Source organism: Balaenoptera acutorostrata, chromosome 1, assembly GCF_949987535.1.
Source record: "Balaenoptera acutorostrata chromosome 1, mBalAcu1.1, whole genome shotgun sequence".
NCBI lineage: Eukaryota > Metazoa > Chordata > Mammalia > Artiodactyla > Balaenopteridae > Balaenoptera > Balaenoptera acutorostrata.
Genome location: NC_080064.1, coordinates 6536826 through 6551725, shown reverse-complemented (window position 1 = coordinate 6551725; position 14900 = coordinate 6536826). Strand labels below are relative to the sequence as shown.

The window sequence follows — 14900 nt, the reverse complement described above, 5'->3', positions numbered from 1 at the left end:
AGTTTCCTTATCTGTACAGGTAATAATAGCACCTACTTTACAGGGTCATCCTTAAGGTTAGATAAGACAGTGTAGGGAGTTTGCTTCGCTGGAAATGCATGCTACATAGTTAATGTTCAACGTACATGTTAGCTTCTTTATTGATGTTTCAATTACTCCTGTTATTATTATCTGTTAAGTGGAGATACTGCCTCACAGAGTTGTCATGGAATAATGAAATAATGTATAGAGAGCGCTTCATAAGTGATAACTAGTATTATTTTGCTTCTGTTTGTCATACAAGTATGTGATACCTAAATTTAAGATAATATAGGTAAAAACCCTGAGGCAAGGATAAAGGTGTGCATAGATGTGTCTTGCATTATCCTGGGATATGACTTCCATCTTTGGTTTCTTATTGCATATGTAGTATCCTTTATCTGACCTTGCTGGGATTTACACTGTCCTTCGTCTTGATTTTCCTTCTTTAATTGAAGGCTACCCTAGTTTTGCCCAGACCTGCTATGTTAATTAGGCAATGCTATACATCAAGCAGAAACCTTCTTAGTAACTATGAATAAGTTAGAATAAGATAGATAATAAGATAGAAAAAGATAGATAATAAGATAGAATAAGATGTGAATTTCTGTGAATAACACTACTAGTGCTCTGATTAATATCAAAATATGAATTAAATGAATTAATACATAGAAATGAGATAATACTGTAAGAGCACCCAGAACAGATAGAAAGTACTTAACGTGTTAGCTATTGTTACTAATTGAAGGATTAACCTGGCATTTTCTAGATTAGGGACCTTTTGAATTTGAGCCTCCAGTATATTTTTTAGAATTTATTCCAGTGACCATTTATTGGACAGTGACCCCCAAGTTAATCCCAGTCTCCATGACTTCAGAAAGCGGCCCCAGACTTCACTTTGTTTTCCTTTAATATGGATGCAATCAGCGTCCATTCTCTTCTTGTGAACTTGTCTGTGTAACAGCGTCATAGTTCTTAAGCAGGTTACGTGCGTAAATGTCTCGTTTCTTCAACACAAATATAGTATTTCACATTGATGGGCTGGAGTGAGAAAGAAGTGTGTGTAAACGAACAGGGGAGCAAGTATTACAAAACAGGAAACAAGTCAATCGTCCTAGTTAGTTAGCCTCCAGTATTTTGTGAAGTTCATAATGTATAATAATCAGTGCTTCTCACAACTGGTTTGTGGGCCCCATTATTAATTTTATCAGATCCCAACCCTTGAGTTCCTGTCTTTGCGGTATTCGTTATGATGAAATGGGAAGCACCGTGAAAGACTTCTGGTGCGCACCATGAAAGACTTCTGGTGCGCACCAAAGGACACGCATTGTTTGTTGGAGTTAGAAGCTTAACTAGCTGCTTCTTTCATGGAACACCATTTTTATTTGAGAGAATAACTGATAAACTGTGTTCACTCGGGTAATTGGTGGACATTTTCTTGAAAATGAACAAACACAGTGAGCCTGCCATTTCAAGGCAAACCAGCTGATAGTATTTGCCAATGCAGGACTGGAGCTCTCAAGTAAATAATTAGAATTTTGAAAAACTTGTACCCACCACTCTGAGTTTGACAGCTTCTGTACATACACAGGCTTTTGTTATGAGATGTGTGGTGATATTAATGAATGTGATTCTTTTTTTAAAATTGTATAGTTAACTGTGTTAATATTTGGAAGATCTGCAAAACTTAGTGAGTGAATATTTTCCATCTAACCAATGCATGACAAAATCATGGGTAGAAGATCCATTCAAAGGCCAAGACAGACCAACAGATTTTAATGTACAAGAGTCCAAAAGATCATTGATAAGATTTTAGATTAACATTGTGCAAAAGACCTTTAAGAAACAATCGCATGTTGAGTTTTGGTGTAGTATCAAAAAGCATATCCATAGTTATCAAAAAGACTATTCACATAATCTTTCCTTTCCCAGTTATATATCTGTGTGAGGTTCAATTTTTTTTCATATACTTTAACCAAAAGAATGTACTGTAACAGATTGAGTGTAGAGAAGCAGATGTGAGAATCCAGCTGTCTTCTACGAAGTCCGATCCTAAGGAGATTTGCAAAAATGTAAAACGTTACCTCTGTTTTCACTGTTTTTTGTGTAAATACAATTATTTTTCATAAGAGTATATTTAATTATGTCATGAGCCTATTGTTATTTTAAAATAAATAAATAAGTAAACATTTTGAAATCTCTCAAAAATACAGTTTCCTTGAGATACTCAATAGGGTGTAAAGGTGTTAGACCAAAAAGTTTGAGATTTGCTGTGTTAAGTAAAAGGAAAAATGTAGTAGTCAGCGTATCATTATTAAGAGTGTTTTCTACAAGCTGTTGATACTGCATTTAAAGAATAATTCTTGGTGATTTTTATCAAGTTTTGCATCCTAGCAGTCTAGAAATATTCATGTAACCAAGGAATTTCCAATTTGTCCTGAATGAGTAATAATGCCAGACAGGTACTGTATTAGATTCTGGGGGATATAAAAAGTGAATTAAATCTCTGTTTCTGTACTCTTCAGTCCCAGAGTGGGTGGAGGTAGATGTCCAAATTAGTCATAGCAGAGTGCCACCCGCTAACATGAGGTGGGAACCACAGAAGGAGCACTCGGGCAGGGAAGCGGCAGGTGAGGACCCTTGAATGTAGAGTTTGGCTGCTGTCAGAAGAAGGGAGGGCTGAGATTGTTCCTTGGATTCCAGATATAGCTGGATACTGGCACTTTCCCAGGAAGAAGGCTACTTTTTCTTTTTATCTTTAGTTCATATTCTGACAGGTTTTCTGTCAGATGCATCCAGTTTTCTCTAATAGGGTGTATATTGCTATCTACCTCTTTTTCTCTTAGACCTAAAAAATATTTCTGCCATTTATTCTATATTTGGGAGTTCCTAGATACGGTAGGCTAATGCCATTGCCTGCTTACCTTGGATCTTAATCCTGCTCAAAACTTAACTTCATTGTATCTCTTGCTGGGAAACCCTAATATTTAAAAATTGCATATGATAAATACTTCTGTTGTAAAAATTGATTTTCAATTTTAAAAGGTTCTTTGTTTTATTTTGTGCTTTTCAGTCTACTCACTAATAAGTACCCTTCATTGACATAAAAGAGAGAAACAGATTTCTAATTTTGGCTGTTAAGATACTCCAGCATGTTTTTTTGTCTCTCTTGTATCATTATTAGCAGTATTAATAATTACTAGCATCCTCTTTTTATACAAATAAGTGGCATATAAGCAGTTCTATTCAATAAGGTGTTTGGGGGGTTTATTGTGGTACAGTTTTGAGCTAAATATGATAATACTGGTTTATTAAAATATTAAAAGAAAAAAAACAAAAACGCACACAAAAAATAAAAAATAAAAAAAATTAAAGTAAAAATGAACCAGGAATGTTTGTCCTGGAATTAGCAAGGACTTAGTGTGTGTAGCAGTGATGGGGAGATGCTTCCATAACCAACCACTTGAAGACCTTCTAGAAGAGCCTGAAAGTTGAGCCGTGGGCACACGTTGCTGGACGGGCTGTGGTTGAAGCTTTCTGAGATGATGCATTTTGGCCAGACCTCCTTGTAGGCAGGCAAGCATTTGGGGAGTGTTTAGAAATGAAGGAGAGAGCTAGGCTTGGCAGCTATGTTTTGCTCATAGCTGGTTACGAAACAGAAAGGGATGAGCTGGAAGGGAAATAGTGGGTAACACTGACTGCTTGTTTTTTTTAAAGAAGTGCTCAGATTAAAATAGCCTCCTGGCCTGTGTGACTCCTCTGCATACCTCCTAAAACAGCTTCTCCTAATCCTTGCATAAACTCACGGGAATGTCAGCTCTGCGTTTCAACACCCATTTCCCTACTAACAAGACCAGGGTGGCTTGTGAGTTAAAGGTAGCTCTTCACGGGAGCTTTTCTCCCACCACAGCCCCTCTCTTTCAGTTGCCCGCCTTGGTGGGGTTCTCGTCCCACTGGGGAAGCCCTCTCTTGCCTGCTGTAGTGCTCCTCATGTCCTTCAGGGGTCTCTCTGGAACTTGACCTCTGCATGGACTGTCTCCTCTTGAAGCCTGCCTAATTTTGATCACTTCCCTTAGCATTTTTACTCTGTTTCTCCTGAAATGTATTGGGCTCATGAGTGGAGCGATTGGACCTGTTCTGGTGTTTGGGACACGGCTCCTACCTCCCCAGGTAGATGGACCGTAAGCTCCTTAAGGCTTAGACCATTTTCTTTTTGTTAGTCTTCTCTCTTCCTTTGTCATATCTGCTGCCCACTTTGCCAAAATAAGACTCTTCACGAGAAAAATTGTCGGGTTAAAAGAAGAAAGTGCTGGACCTGAAGGAAATAATAGTTTTCCAGAATTCATTTTAACAGCTTCAAAGCTAATGGTGGGGGGGTATTAGAGCCATGAGAGAAAAATAAGAGTCTGTGCTTCCTCTTTGGTCTTTGCCGCCTTATTATGCGCTTCAGCTTAGTCCAGGTCGACAGATAATCATCAAGCAGCTCTCACGATGGAAAAGCCTACTCTTCAGCGCTAGTGAAAATACACAGCTGACTGTACAGCACAGTAAGGCCTTGTCACTGGGCACGGAAAGCGTTTTCCTAAGAGGGTCAACAGATGGTCGTGATGGTCATCGAGGGTAACAGGGAGCTCTGGGCACTGAGCTCTGGGAGGCCGAGGTCTGCGTTTCTTTGTGCACCACTGTGTACCCACTGCATGCCCTGTGCAAGGCCCGGGATGCAAAGACCTTCGATGAATGTTTCCTGAAGGAGTGAAAGGGATAAGATACCCCACACTTTTGGGGGTGTGTGAGGTGACATGCGGAGAAAATCAAGAAAGGTTTCAGTGAAATGGTGGTTTTTAGAAGGACCCTGGATGGTTTGGATTTGGAGTGAGGGAGAGTGAGCATAGCAAGTGCAGTAAGAATGACACAGAAATGAGATGGGTCTTTCACCTCCTAGGCCTGCTGGGCTCATGCCCCCGCACGCTTTACATCTCTGCTCAATTTCACTTTATTAATAAGGCCTTTTCTGACTATCCTGCATAAAGAACTGTAAAAGTTCATCGTTTACCACCCCTTTAATTCCTTGACCCTTTCATCATCTGACCTATTATGTGGTTCTTTTTTTTTTTTTTTACCCAAATTAGAATAAAAGTTCCAGTAAGGCAGGAATATTGTTGTTTTTTTTTTTCAATTGCTTTATCCCCAACACCTAGGGCAGTTCCTGGCTTGCAGTTGGTACTTAATAAATATTTGTTGAATGAATGAATGCATGACCCAGTGTGTGTGCTAGGAATCATAAGCTATCTTGTCTATATTTTAATAAGGTTTATCGTAGGGCACCCTGAAATTTTTTGAAAAGAAGAAACATGTATTGGGATTGTACTGTAGGAATGTTCGTCTCTCTGCAGGGTAAAAGAACGATGGTATAGATACTCAAGACAGGAAGTTACAGTAGAGGGGTTTTTAGAAGAAACGGTTTTAGAGATGCGTGTGGGGTTAGGGGAGCGCACATATACAGGGCGGCATTAGAAACGGTGGGGAAGCTAATTCTTCCTGAGTTATCTCTCACTTGCTTCAAGTGAGTTGTTTTCCTTGAAGAATGTGTGCATGTTTATGTCAGAACTGTATTATGCTAACCTGATCTGCTCTTTCCATGACAGGAGGCTGAACAGTACCCAGGGAGAAATTCGTGTTGGTCCTAGCCATCAGGTAAAGCAAATTTTAGTAGCTTCTTTAATAGGTTTTTATTTCTTATTATTCAACTGGCCCTTTATTCTGTTGAGCAGCAGCTTAAAACTGTTGTTATGCTGTTTGGAATTTTATATAAATGCAGAGATTTATTTTTTTAAGATCACCACATACATTTAAAAAATTGTGGTAAAATATATGTAATATAAAATTAACCATTCTGACCATTTTTAAGTGAATAGTTCAGTGCCCTTAAGTACATTCATATTGTTGTGCAACCATCACTAGCATCCACCTGCAGAACCTTTTCATCTTCCCAGTCTGAAACGCCATGTCCATTAAACAGTAACTCCTCATTCTCCCCTCCCCTCATTCCCTGGCAGCCTTCCTTCTACTTTCTGTATCCATGAGTTTGACAACTCAGTGGAATGACCCAGTATTTGCCCTTTTGTGTCTGGCTTATTTTCTTAGCATAATGTCTTCAAGGTGCTCCCATATTGTAGCACGTATCAGAATTTAATTTCCTTTTAAGGCTGAATTATTCATTGTATGTATGTCTGTTCATCTCTCGAACATTTGGTCACTGCCTACTTTCATTTTAACTTTTTTAAAACCCCATATCCTTCAGAAAAGTCAAAATGTTTAAGATGTTTGTCAGTTGGAAGCTTGTTGTGTCATGACTTGTGCCCTTCCATGTTTTACTCAGTTTACTAAGACTCTGCTGTTGTATTTGTCATCTCTCTCTCTTTTTTTTGTTTGATCTCTGTATCAGTTAGGATGCTTTGACAGGCAGGGCCAGAAAACTCTGGCTGAACGTGGCTGTTTATTCTCACTTACCATCACATCATCAGACAGGACCAAGGCTCTGCTCTGCTTCTCTCTGGTTCTCTTGGTTTGGTGCTCAGCTGTCTCCATGGGCTGCCTTCTTCCTTAGGCCAGGAGCTAAATTTCACTGATTCTGAGATGCACTTCTTTCCTTCACATTTTTTTATCTCTGATGTCGGGCTTCATTGTGTATCCTATGGTGTGATTATAATTTAATTGGCAGCATTTCTTCTTTCTAAATGCACATAAAATAATAGTGGTTCTTACAGTGAATGAAAATACAGCAGATGTTGAGAGGAGGAAAGGGATCATCCCTCTTTTCCCCAGGAAGGAAAAGAGGGATGGAAGGAAAGAAGGAAAATTTTCCCAGAAGGTCTCCATTAGTCCCCACGTCTCATTGCCATGGATGGGGTCACGTGTCCATATCTAGACTTGAGGAAAATGGCTTTATTAGCATGACTGGCTTGGACTGTCATTTGAGTTGAAATGGATGTTGGAATCGAGCCACTGTAGCCATCACATACTAGAGACGTGAGACACGGGCGACTCCTTATAAGGGTATAGAAATTTTTCTGTCTAAATGTTGAGCATTTCTTATATATCATTCATATTTTTAAAAAAATTTATTTGTTTTATTTTTGGCTGCACTGGGTCTTCGTTGCTGCACATGGGTCTTCTCTCTAGTTGCGGTGAGCGGGGGCTACTCTTCGTTGCCGTGCATGGGCTTCTCATTGAGGTGGCTTCTCTTGTTGCGGAGCACGGGCTCTAGGCACGTGGGCTTCAGTAGTTGTGGCTCGTGGGCTCTAGAGCGCAGGCTCAGTAGTTGTGGCGCACAGGCTTAGTTGCTCCATGGCGTGTGGGGTCTTCCCGGACCAGGGCTCGAACCCGTGTCCCCTGTATTGCAGGCAGATTCTTAACCGCTGTGCTACCAGGGAAGCCCATCATTCATATTTTTAAGAACCCGTTTTAACTCTGTAATGAAAAAGAAATTAAGAAATGAAGGGATATTAAAACCACACAGAAACCATCAGGTGCATCTGATTTCTAGGAGACACTTCTTGTCCCAGGACTAGGGTTACAACTGAGACGGGCAGAAGGAAGCTGCACGCGGACTCCCCTTAACACCTGCCTGTTCAAGTGCACCCCTTTCTTGGTGTGGCCTATTAGGTGGGTCTGGCTACCACAACTCCACTGTATTTTCTGTGCCTTCAGGCCTAGGAGTTACATTTTGATCAGGAATCCAGGTCTTCCCCAGTGCCACCTGGTTATACCTCCCCCTCTCTGCTTTCTCTTGCTGCTGTGTTTTCCCACCCAAGTTTTCTTCCTCTGTGTTTTTAGTGTCTTGAGCTCTTTGTACTAGAGTTTTATTTTAGACTTTTCTCCCCCTACCATAACAGAAACAGCGGTTCTTAAGTAAAAGATGCTTAAGTTCTTGGAAAGGAACAGATTTACTATGCTTGGATTTTTGTGTACTTTCATTTAAAATCAGATATTTAATTTATGTCGTATTTTACATGTATTTATTATGCTTTATTTTCAAAAAGCAGTGTTTTTGGAGTACCAAATATAACAGTACTTTTTGTGAACTGGCAACATTTGCCTTCTTAAAAATTTTTTATTAGATAAAAATATTAACATATGTAAAAGTAGGGAAAGAATAAGACAGTGAAAAATCCCCTTATCCTCATTACGCAGTTTTCACACAGACCAGACCAGGTTGTGGTCCAGCTTGTTTCATTTGCTCTCCCCCACACCTCTCCCACCATTATGCTGAAACGAATCACAGATGTATCATTTTACCTGTGAATATTCTAAAGATAGGTGCTCTTTCAAAAAATACAATCACAGTATATCACACCTAATGAAAATTAGCAATTTCTTAATATTCAGGTGTCTACTATATCCAGATTTCCCTAAGTGTCTGTCTCCCTCCCTCCCTCCATCCGTCCCCCCAACCCAGGATTAAATCTAGAGATTTAATCACATTCTAGTTTGGTACCCTGCCCCTGGCAAGAATACTTTTGGGTGGTGCTATATAGTCTATCAGGCACATGTGTGTCTCTTAATGATGGTTTGCAGCCATTGCTTGTTACTTAGATTCACTGTCTAATTGGACCTGTTACTTAGATCTACCCTTTAAAATGCTGATACTCTAATCCTATCATTCCTTCTTTTATTAGCTGATCAACTGTTCCCTTGTCAACTTTTGTTTCCCTGAAACACATAGGAAAGGCAGGATAAATGCTTGAATCTTTCCCTCTTTTTACCGGTTGGTTCCCCAGCATCTTCCAGTAGTCATCAGTGGATTTAAAATTACTTATCTGGGCTTCCCTGGTGGCACGGTGGTTAAGAATCCTCCTGCCAGTGCAAGGGACACGGGTTCGAGCCCTGGTCAGGGAAGATCCCACATGCCGCGGAGCAAGTAAGCCAGTTCGCCACAACTGCTGAGCCTGCGCTCTAGAGCCGCAAGCCACAACTACTGAGCCCGTGTGCCACAACTACTGAAGCCTGTGCTCCTAGAGCCCGTGCTCCACAACAAGAGAAGCAATGAGAAGCCTGCACACCGCAACGAAGAGTAGCCCCCGCTCGCCGCAACTAGAGAAATGCCTGCACGCAGCAACAAAGACCCAATGCAGCCATAAATAAATAAATTTATTAAAGAAAAAAATTTAAAACTCCCTTTAAAAAAATTACTTATCTGCTAACCAATTGCTGTTACTCTTACTGATGATTAAATTATCCATTCGTGGGCTAGTAGGCGCCTCTTCCTGCGGTCTTGTGTCCTTTTAACTCGACCCCTGTGGTCTGTGGTAGAGTATTTTATCTAGTATGACATGATTTTAATGTGTCATTATGTGCGTTCCCTGCCCTAGGTCTGGAACTAAACTTTTCTAATGAGTCCTCACTGTTGTAGAGGAAAGTGACATTTTTCGAGTGGCTGCTGCCCAGTCATTATTACTGGGTTAGTTACTGTTTCCAGGCCTTTTCAGGGAACAGATGAGGAAATATGCTTTTTCCCCCCTTTTCTTTTTTTAACGATAAAACGTGTCATGGTTTCTTTCTGATGCTTCTAATTCAAATTCAGAACAGGCCTTATATTTAATCTTATAGATGAAATTTTCTTTCATCCATATCTGTATCTTTTCCCCATGTCTCAAAACCAGTTTTTAAATGACACCAAAATAATTATTCATTTGCTTCAATCCCATAATACATATATAGCAGCTCAGAATAACAGTACTTGCACTGCTACAAACAATATGATTACTGGAAACAGCTTTATAGACTTTTTTTTTTTTTTTGGCCTTAGAATATATCCCACTAAGTCTATATAGGCAAATTAGTATGTTTTAAAGTTACCTGAAATGATTCCTAGAGAGGAACAAACACAAAACATAGCTAGGTGGATTTATTTGATTTTGCTTTAGAGTTTTTAAGGGATTGTTGTTCTTTAAACTTAATTTTGTTTTTATAATTATGTAAAATAACAAGGCTCCAAATCAAACATGCAAATGAAGTATGTTCAAAAAGTTCACCTTCTTTCCCTGTCCCCTCCACGTGTTCCCTCCCTCCCTGATGGATAATTGTTTAGTGTTTTTAATTGAAGGTTTTGATGTATCATTCTTATTTTTATTTGCCCAGCCCCCTGTTCTTAGATAAGTGGTAGCATAATAAAAACACTTTCACCACCTTTCTTCTACCTTCTGATAATATCTCCTGGTGTTCCCTCCATAGCAATAGGTAGAGCTCCTTCTCATTTTCTTCTGCCACTTCCTGGGACCCCACTGCGTGGGTGGAGCAGTTGATTCTTCCAGCCCCCATTGTTGGGCGTTTGCACTGTTTCCAGTCATTTGCTGTTACAAGTAATAATGCGATGAATAGCTTACGCATAAAGATTTTTATTTTGCCAACTTATCTTTGGGATATTATATTATCCCAGAAGGACGATGGCTGGCTTAGAGGGCACATGTAATTCTTAGGATATTACAGAGTTCCCCTCCATAGAGATTGTACCATTTTGCTTTCTCGTACTAGCGACTTATATGAGTGCAAACATGCAGCCTTGTGTATTGTCATACTTTGGCATTTATGTCAGTCTGATAGATCGGAAATGGTATCTCACTGTCTTTAATTGGCATGTCTCTTATCAGCAGAGTTGACCATCTTTTCCTATGAGTAAGAGCCACTCGCATTTCCTTTTCTGTAAACTAAGTGTATTTCTAGTCCATTTTTTCTCTAGGGGATTGGTCCTTCCCCACAGCAATAGTATTTTTTTAAAAAAATAAATTTATTTATTTATTTATGGCTGGCTGGCTGGCTGTGTTGGGTCTTTGTTGCTGTGCGTGGGCTTTCTCTAGTTGTGGTGAGCGGGGGCTACTCTTCATTGCAGTGCACAGGCTTTTCATTGTGGTGGCTTCTCGTTGTGGAGCATGGGCTCTAGGCGCATGGGCTCAGTAGTTGTGGAGCACGGGCTCAGTAGTTGTGGCTCGCGGGCTCTAGAGCGCAGGCTCAGTAGTTGTGGCACACGGGCTTAGTTGCTCCGCGGCATGTGGGATCTTCCTGGACCAGGGCTCGAACCCGTGTCCCCTGCATTGGCAGGCGGATTCTTAACCACTGCACCACCAGGGAAGCCCCAGCAATAGTATTTTTTAATTAACTTAACAAACAACTATTGGAGAGCTGCTACACCAGCTACTGAACTTGGTGCAGGGGAAACAGCTCAGTACAAATGTCAAAGACTTATTTATTTATTTATTTATTTATTTATTTATTTATTTATTTATTTATTTATTTATTTATTTATTTATTTATTTATTTATTTATTTATTTATTTATTTATTTATTTATTTATTTATTTATGGATGGCTGTGTTGGGTCTTCGGTTCGTGCGAGGGCTTTCTCCAGTTGCGGCAAGCGGGGGCCACTCTTCATCGCGGTGCGGGGACCGCTCTTCATCGCGGTGCGCGGGCCTTTCTCTATCGCGGCCCCTCCCGTCGCGGGGCACAGGCTCCAGACGCGCAGGCTCAGCAATTGTGGCTCACGGGCCCAGCTGCTCCGTGGCATGTGGGATCTTCCCAGACCAGGGCTCGAACCCGTGTCCCCTGCATTAGCAGGCAGATTCTCAACCACTGCGCCACCAGGGAAGCCCCCAAAGACCTTTTGATATGAATAGCTATTGTGGTTTTTTTTTTTTTAATTTTATTTATTTATTTATTCATTTGTGGCTGTGTTGGGTCTTCGTTTCTGTGTGAGGGCTTTCTCTAGTTGCGGCAAGCGGGGGCCACTCTTCATCGCGGTGCACGGGCCTCTCACTGTGGTGGCCTCTCTTGTTGCGGAGCACAGGCTCCAGATGCGCAGGCTCAGTAATTGTGGCTCACGGGCCTAGTTGCTCCGTGGCATGTGGGATCTTCCCAGACCAGGGCTCGAATCTGTGTCCCCTGCATTGGCAGGCAGATTCTCAACCACTGCGCCACCAGGGAAGCACTGCCTATTGTGTTTTAATTTTATTCCCATGCCATCACTGTATATTAAGCAGACCTAGTTGTGGCCCCCACTTAAATGTTAAACATGTCAATACTGAATTAGGGAAGAGCATCGTTGTTTGGGGGAGGTCAGCACTTGATACACAGCGAGAGGCCTCAGAGATAGCCTGTGAAGCAGAAATTGCAGACCTGTAGCCTGCCAGCCGCGTGGCCTACTAATACTGTGTTTTGCCACACAATTGTTTTTAAAACTTGAATAACCAGCATTTAAAGCCATGAGCTTTCACATTGAAGTCAAGATTTCTGGACTTTGGAAAAAAACTGGAGGATGTACAAACAGAGGTTCTGATTCCTGCACAGCCGCATTCCCCAGACGGGGAGGCTCTCTCTTCATTTCACCCTGATTCCCTTCACTGCTTGGTACCTCATGCCTGCATGCCCAGTTCGGGAGCCGCTGTCACTTGTGGCTTTGAGCACTTGAAATGTGGCTAGTCCGAATTGGGATGTAGTGTTCTGTTTACTGTGGACAGTAGAACATTTAAAGTGGAACATGAGGCCCTCGTTTTATTTCCATTGGCTGTGCACTCTGCCTGCTTCATTCATTTACAGTTTTTGCCTAGGTTCTGTGGACACTGGAGCTTTTAATTTAAAATATTAGACTCATGTGACCTTGTTCGTAATTTGAGAAAATAAGAACATGTGTGTTTTGCAGATGGTTGACTTTTCTTAGGCCTCTGAGTAGTCATAGTACCCATTTACACTTGCTCTGCCCCAGCAGTGGAGGATGAGAAAATGCTGGAGGTGTTTGAATCTCTAGCAGAATTAACTTAGAATCTTGGTTGTTGAGCACTGTTGTTCAAATCTTTGAAAAAAATTGTTAATTGAGGTGTTTTATGTACAGTGACCTGTTGATAGCTTGTGTATACTGTTCAGTCTGCTGTGACAATTCATATCAAGGCACAGAACATGTGTCATCCCAGAAAGTTCCTTCCTGCCCTTCTCGAGAAGTCCTCTCCTCCTGAAACCACTGCTCATCTAATTTCCGTCACCATCATTTTAGTTCAGCTATGGTTTTTAAAATAAATAAATAAATTAATTAATTAGTTAATTAATTTATGGCTGTGTTGGGTCTTCCATGCTGTGCGTGGGCTTTCTCTAGTTGTGGGGACTACACGAGCGGGGGCTACTCTTCGTAGCGGTGTGCGGGCTTCTCACTGCAGTGGCTTCTCTTGTTGCAGAGCATGGGCTCTAGGGCACGCGGGCTTCAGTAGTTGTGGCGCACGGGCTTAGTTGCTCCGCGGCATGTAGGATCTTCCCGGACCAGGGCCCGAACCCGTGTCCCCTGCATTGGCAGGCGGATTCTTCACCACTGCACCACCAGGGAAGTTCCTTCAGCTGTGTTTTTAATGTTACCGTGATGGCTCTTTTGGATGTTCACCCTGACTCATCGATACTGACTCTCTGGAAAGCAGCGTTAGTTCAGTAGGGTAGTTCAGTTCTTTTCTTAGCACCTGTCCTTAGGTGAGGTTCCACTATTTGTATATATCTCTTTGTAAACATATTATTATATTGGAAATGTGTGTGGTTCTCCCTTCTTTATCAAGCAGCTCTTATTTCCTGAAACATTGTTTTGTTTCATCATTTCTTTTATTCACACGTGCCCATTTCTTTCTCCCTCTGAGGGCGATACTGGCACTGGTTTAATTTGACACTGTTTGCTTCTCCTTAAGTAGAGATTGAGCAGTCCATTGTGAAATCTTCTGTGGTGAAATGATCCTGAAATGTGTGATAGGCCAGCTTCAGTGACTCATGATTTTCCTGTTATTTCAGCACTGCCAAAAGAAAGGCTTAGTAAGCTACTGCATCTGTCCCCAAGGCCTGCCTGCACAGGCACCTCTTTAAGTGTGCCTTGATTGTGACTTCTTCGTCCCTGTCTTACAGGCCAAACTTCCCGATTTGCAACCATTCCCTTCTCCCGATGGTGACACTGTGACCCAACATGAGGAACTGGTCTGGATGCCAGGAGTTAATGACTGTGACCTCCTTATGTACTTGAGGGCAGCAAGGTAAAAGGAATCCACACCATTCTGCTTTGTGAATTGATTAGTGGGCAACAAACTTTCTCCTTTCCCCTGAAATTCTATTTATATATTGGGCATTCTGACTTTCTGTTTTGTTATACTCTCTGTAATCAGAGCCCTGATCCTTGTTACCAGAGAAACATAGCTTACCATGGTAAAATCACTTTTTTCTCCTTGGTGTTTGCCCCACATTAGATTTTAGAAGTCTTCAGAAGGAAAACATCTTAAGCCATGCATGCAATTATCAACACCTCTTAATACAGCTGAGTAATTGGCTCATTCAGCTTACCTTAAAATCCCTTTACAGGTTTCTTTACTCTGTGGCTGTTCAGTGGTACCTAACCTAAACTTTATGTTTTGGGGGCTTACCTATATGAGTACTTGCTAACCTGAAAATGCCGAGACTGCAAAATGAGAAGTTTAAGTCTGTCCCAGACACATCATAGTGCAGGCAGAGCCTTCCTTTGTCTGCAGGGGCTTCTGGGATCTCACTCACTGTCGTATCAACAACATGCAACAGAAACGCTGAAACAGGTGGTGATGCAATATTAGCTCTGGCTGTTCTGTGGTCAGCAGTGCAGCTTGGAGGCTGCAGTAGGGATGGAGGCTTCAGGGGAGGGGTGACTACTAAGAGTTCTTTTCACCTCTTTTCCTCTTTCAATTTGCTTAGAGGTAGTTGATGTATAGTATGAAAGGAATGAAGTAAAGTTTCAGCGGATTTAATTTTAGATATTTTCTGGAGACTTTTCTTTCAAAACATTGTAACCCAGCCGACTGCTGTGGTAGATAGCTTTAGATCACTCATGCCCCCAAGACTAAA

At 41.3% G+C, this 14900-nt stretch overlaps 1 protein-coding gene across 7 annotated transcripts in view; it reads left to right on the top strand.

The window, feature by feature from the left end:
* Nucleotides 1-14900, top strand: part of RERE (arginine-glutamic acid dipeptide repeats) — a 419003-nt gene that overhangs the window by 283222 nt on the left and 120881 nt on the right. For all 7 annotated transcript variants that reach the window (XM_057531191.1, XM_057531176.1, XM_057531184.1 and 4 more), the window contains 2 exons: nucleotides 5664-5712; nucleotides 13941-14065. In XM_057531191.1, coding sequence (XP_057387174.1) covers nucleotides 5664-5712; nucleotides 13941-14065 — 174 coding nt within the window. The remainder of the gene's footprint in view (nucleotides 1-5663; nucleotides 5713-13940; nucleotides 14066-14900) is intronic.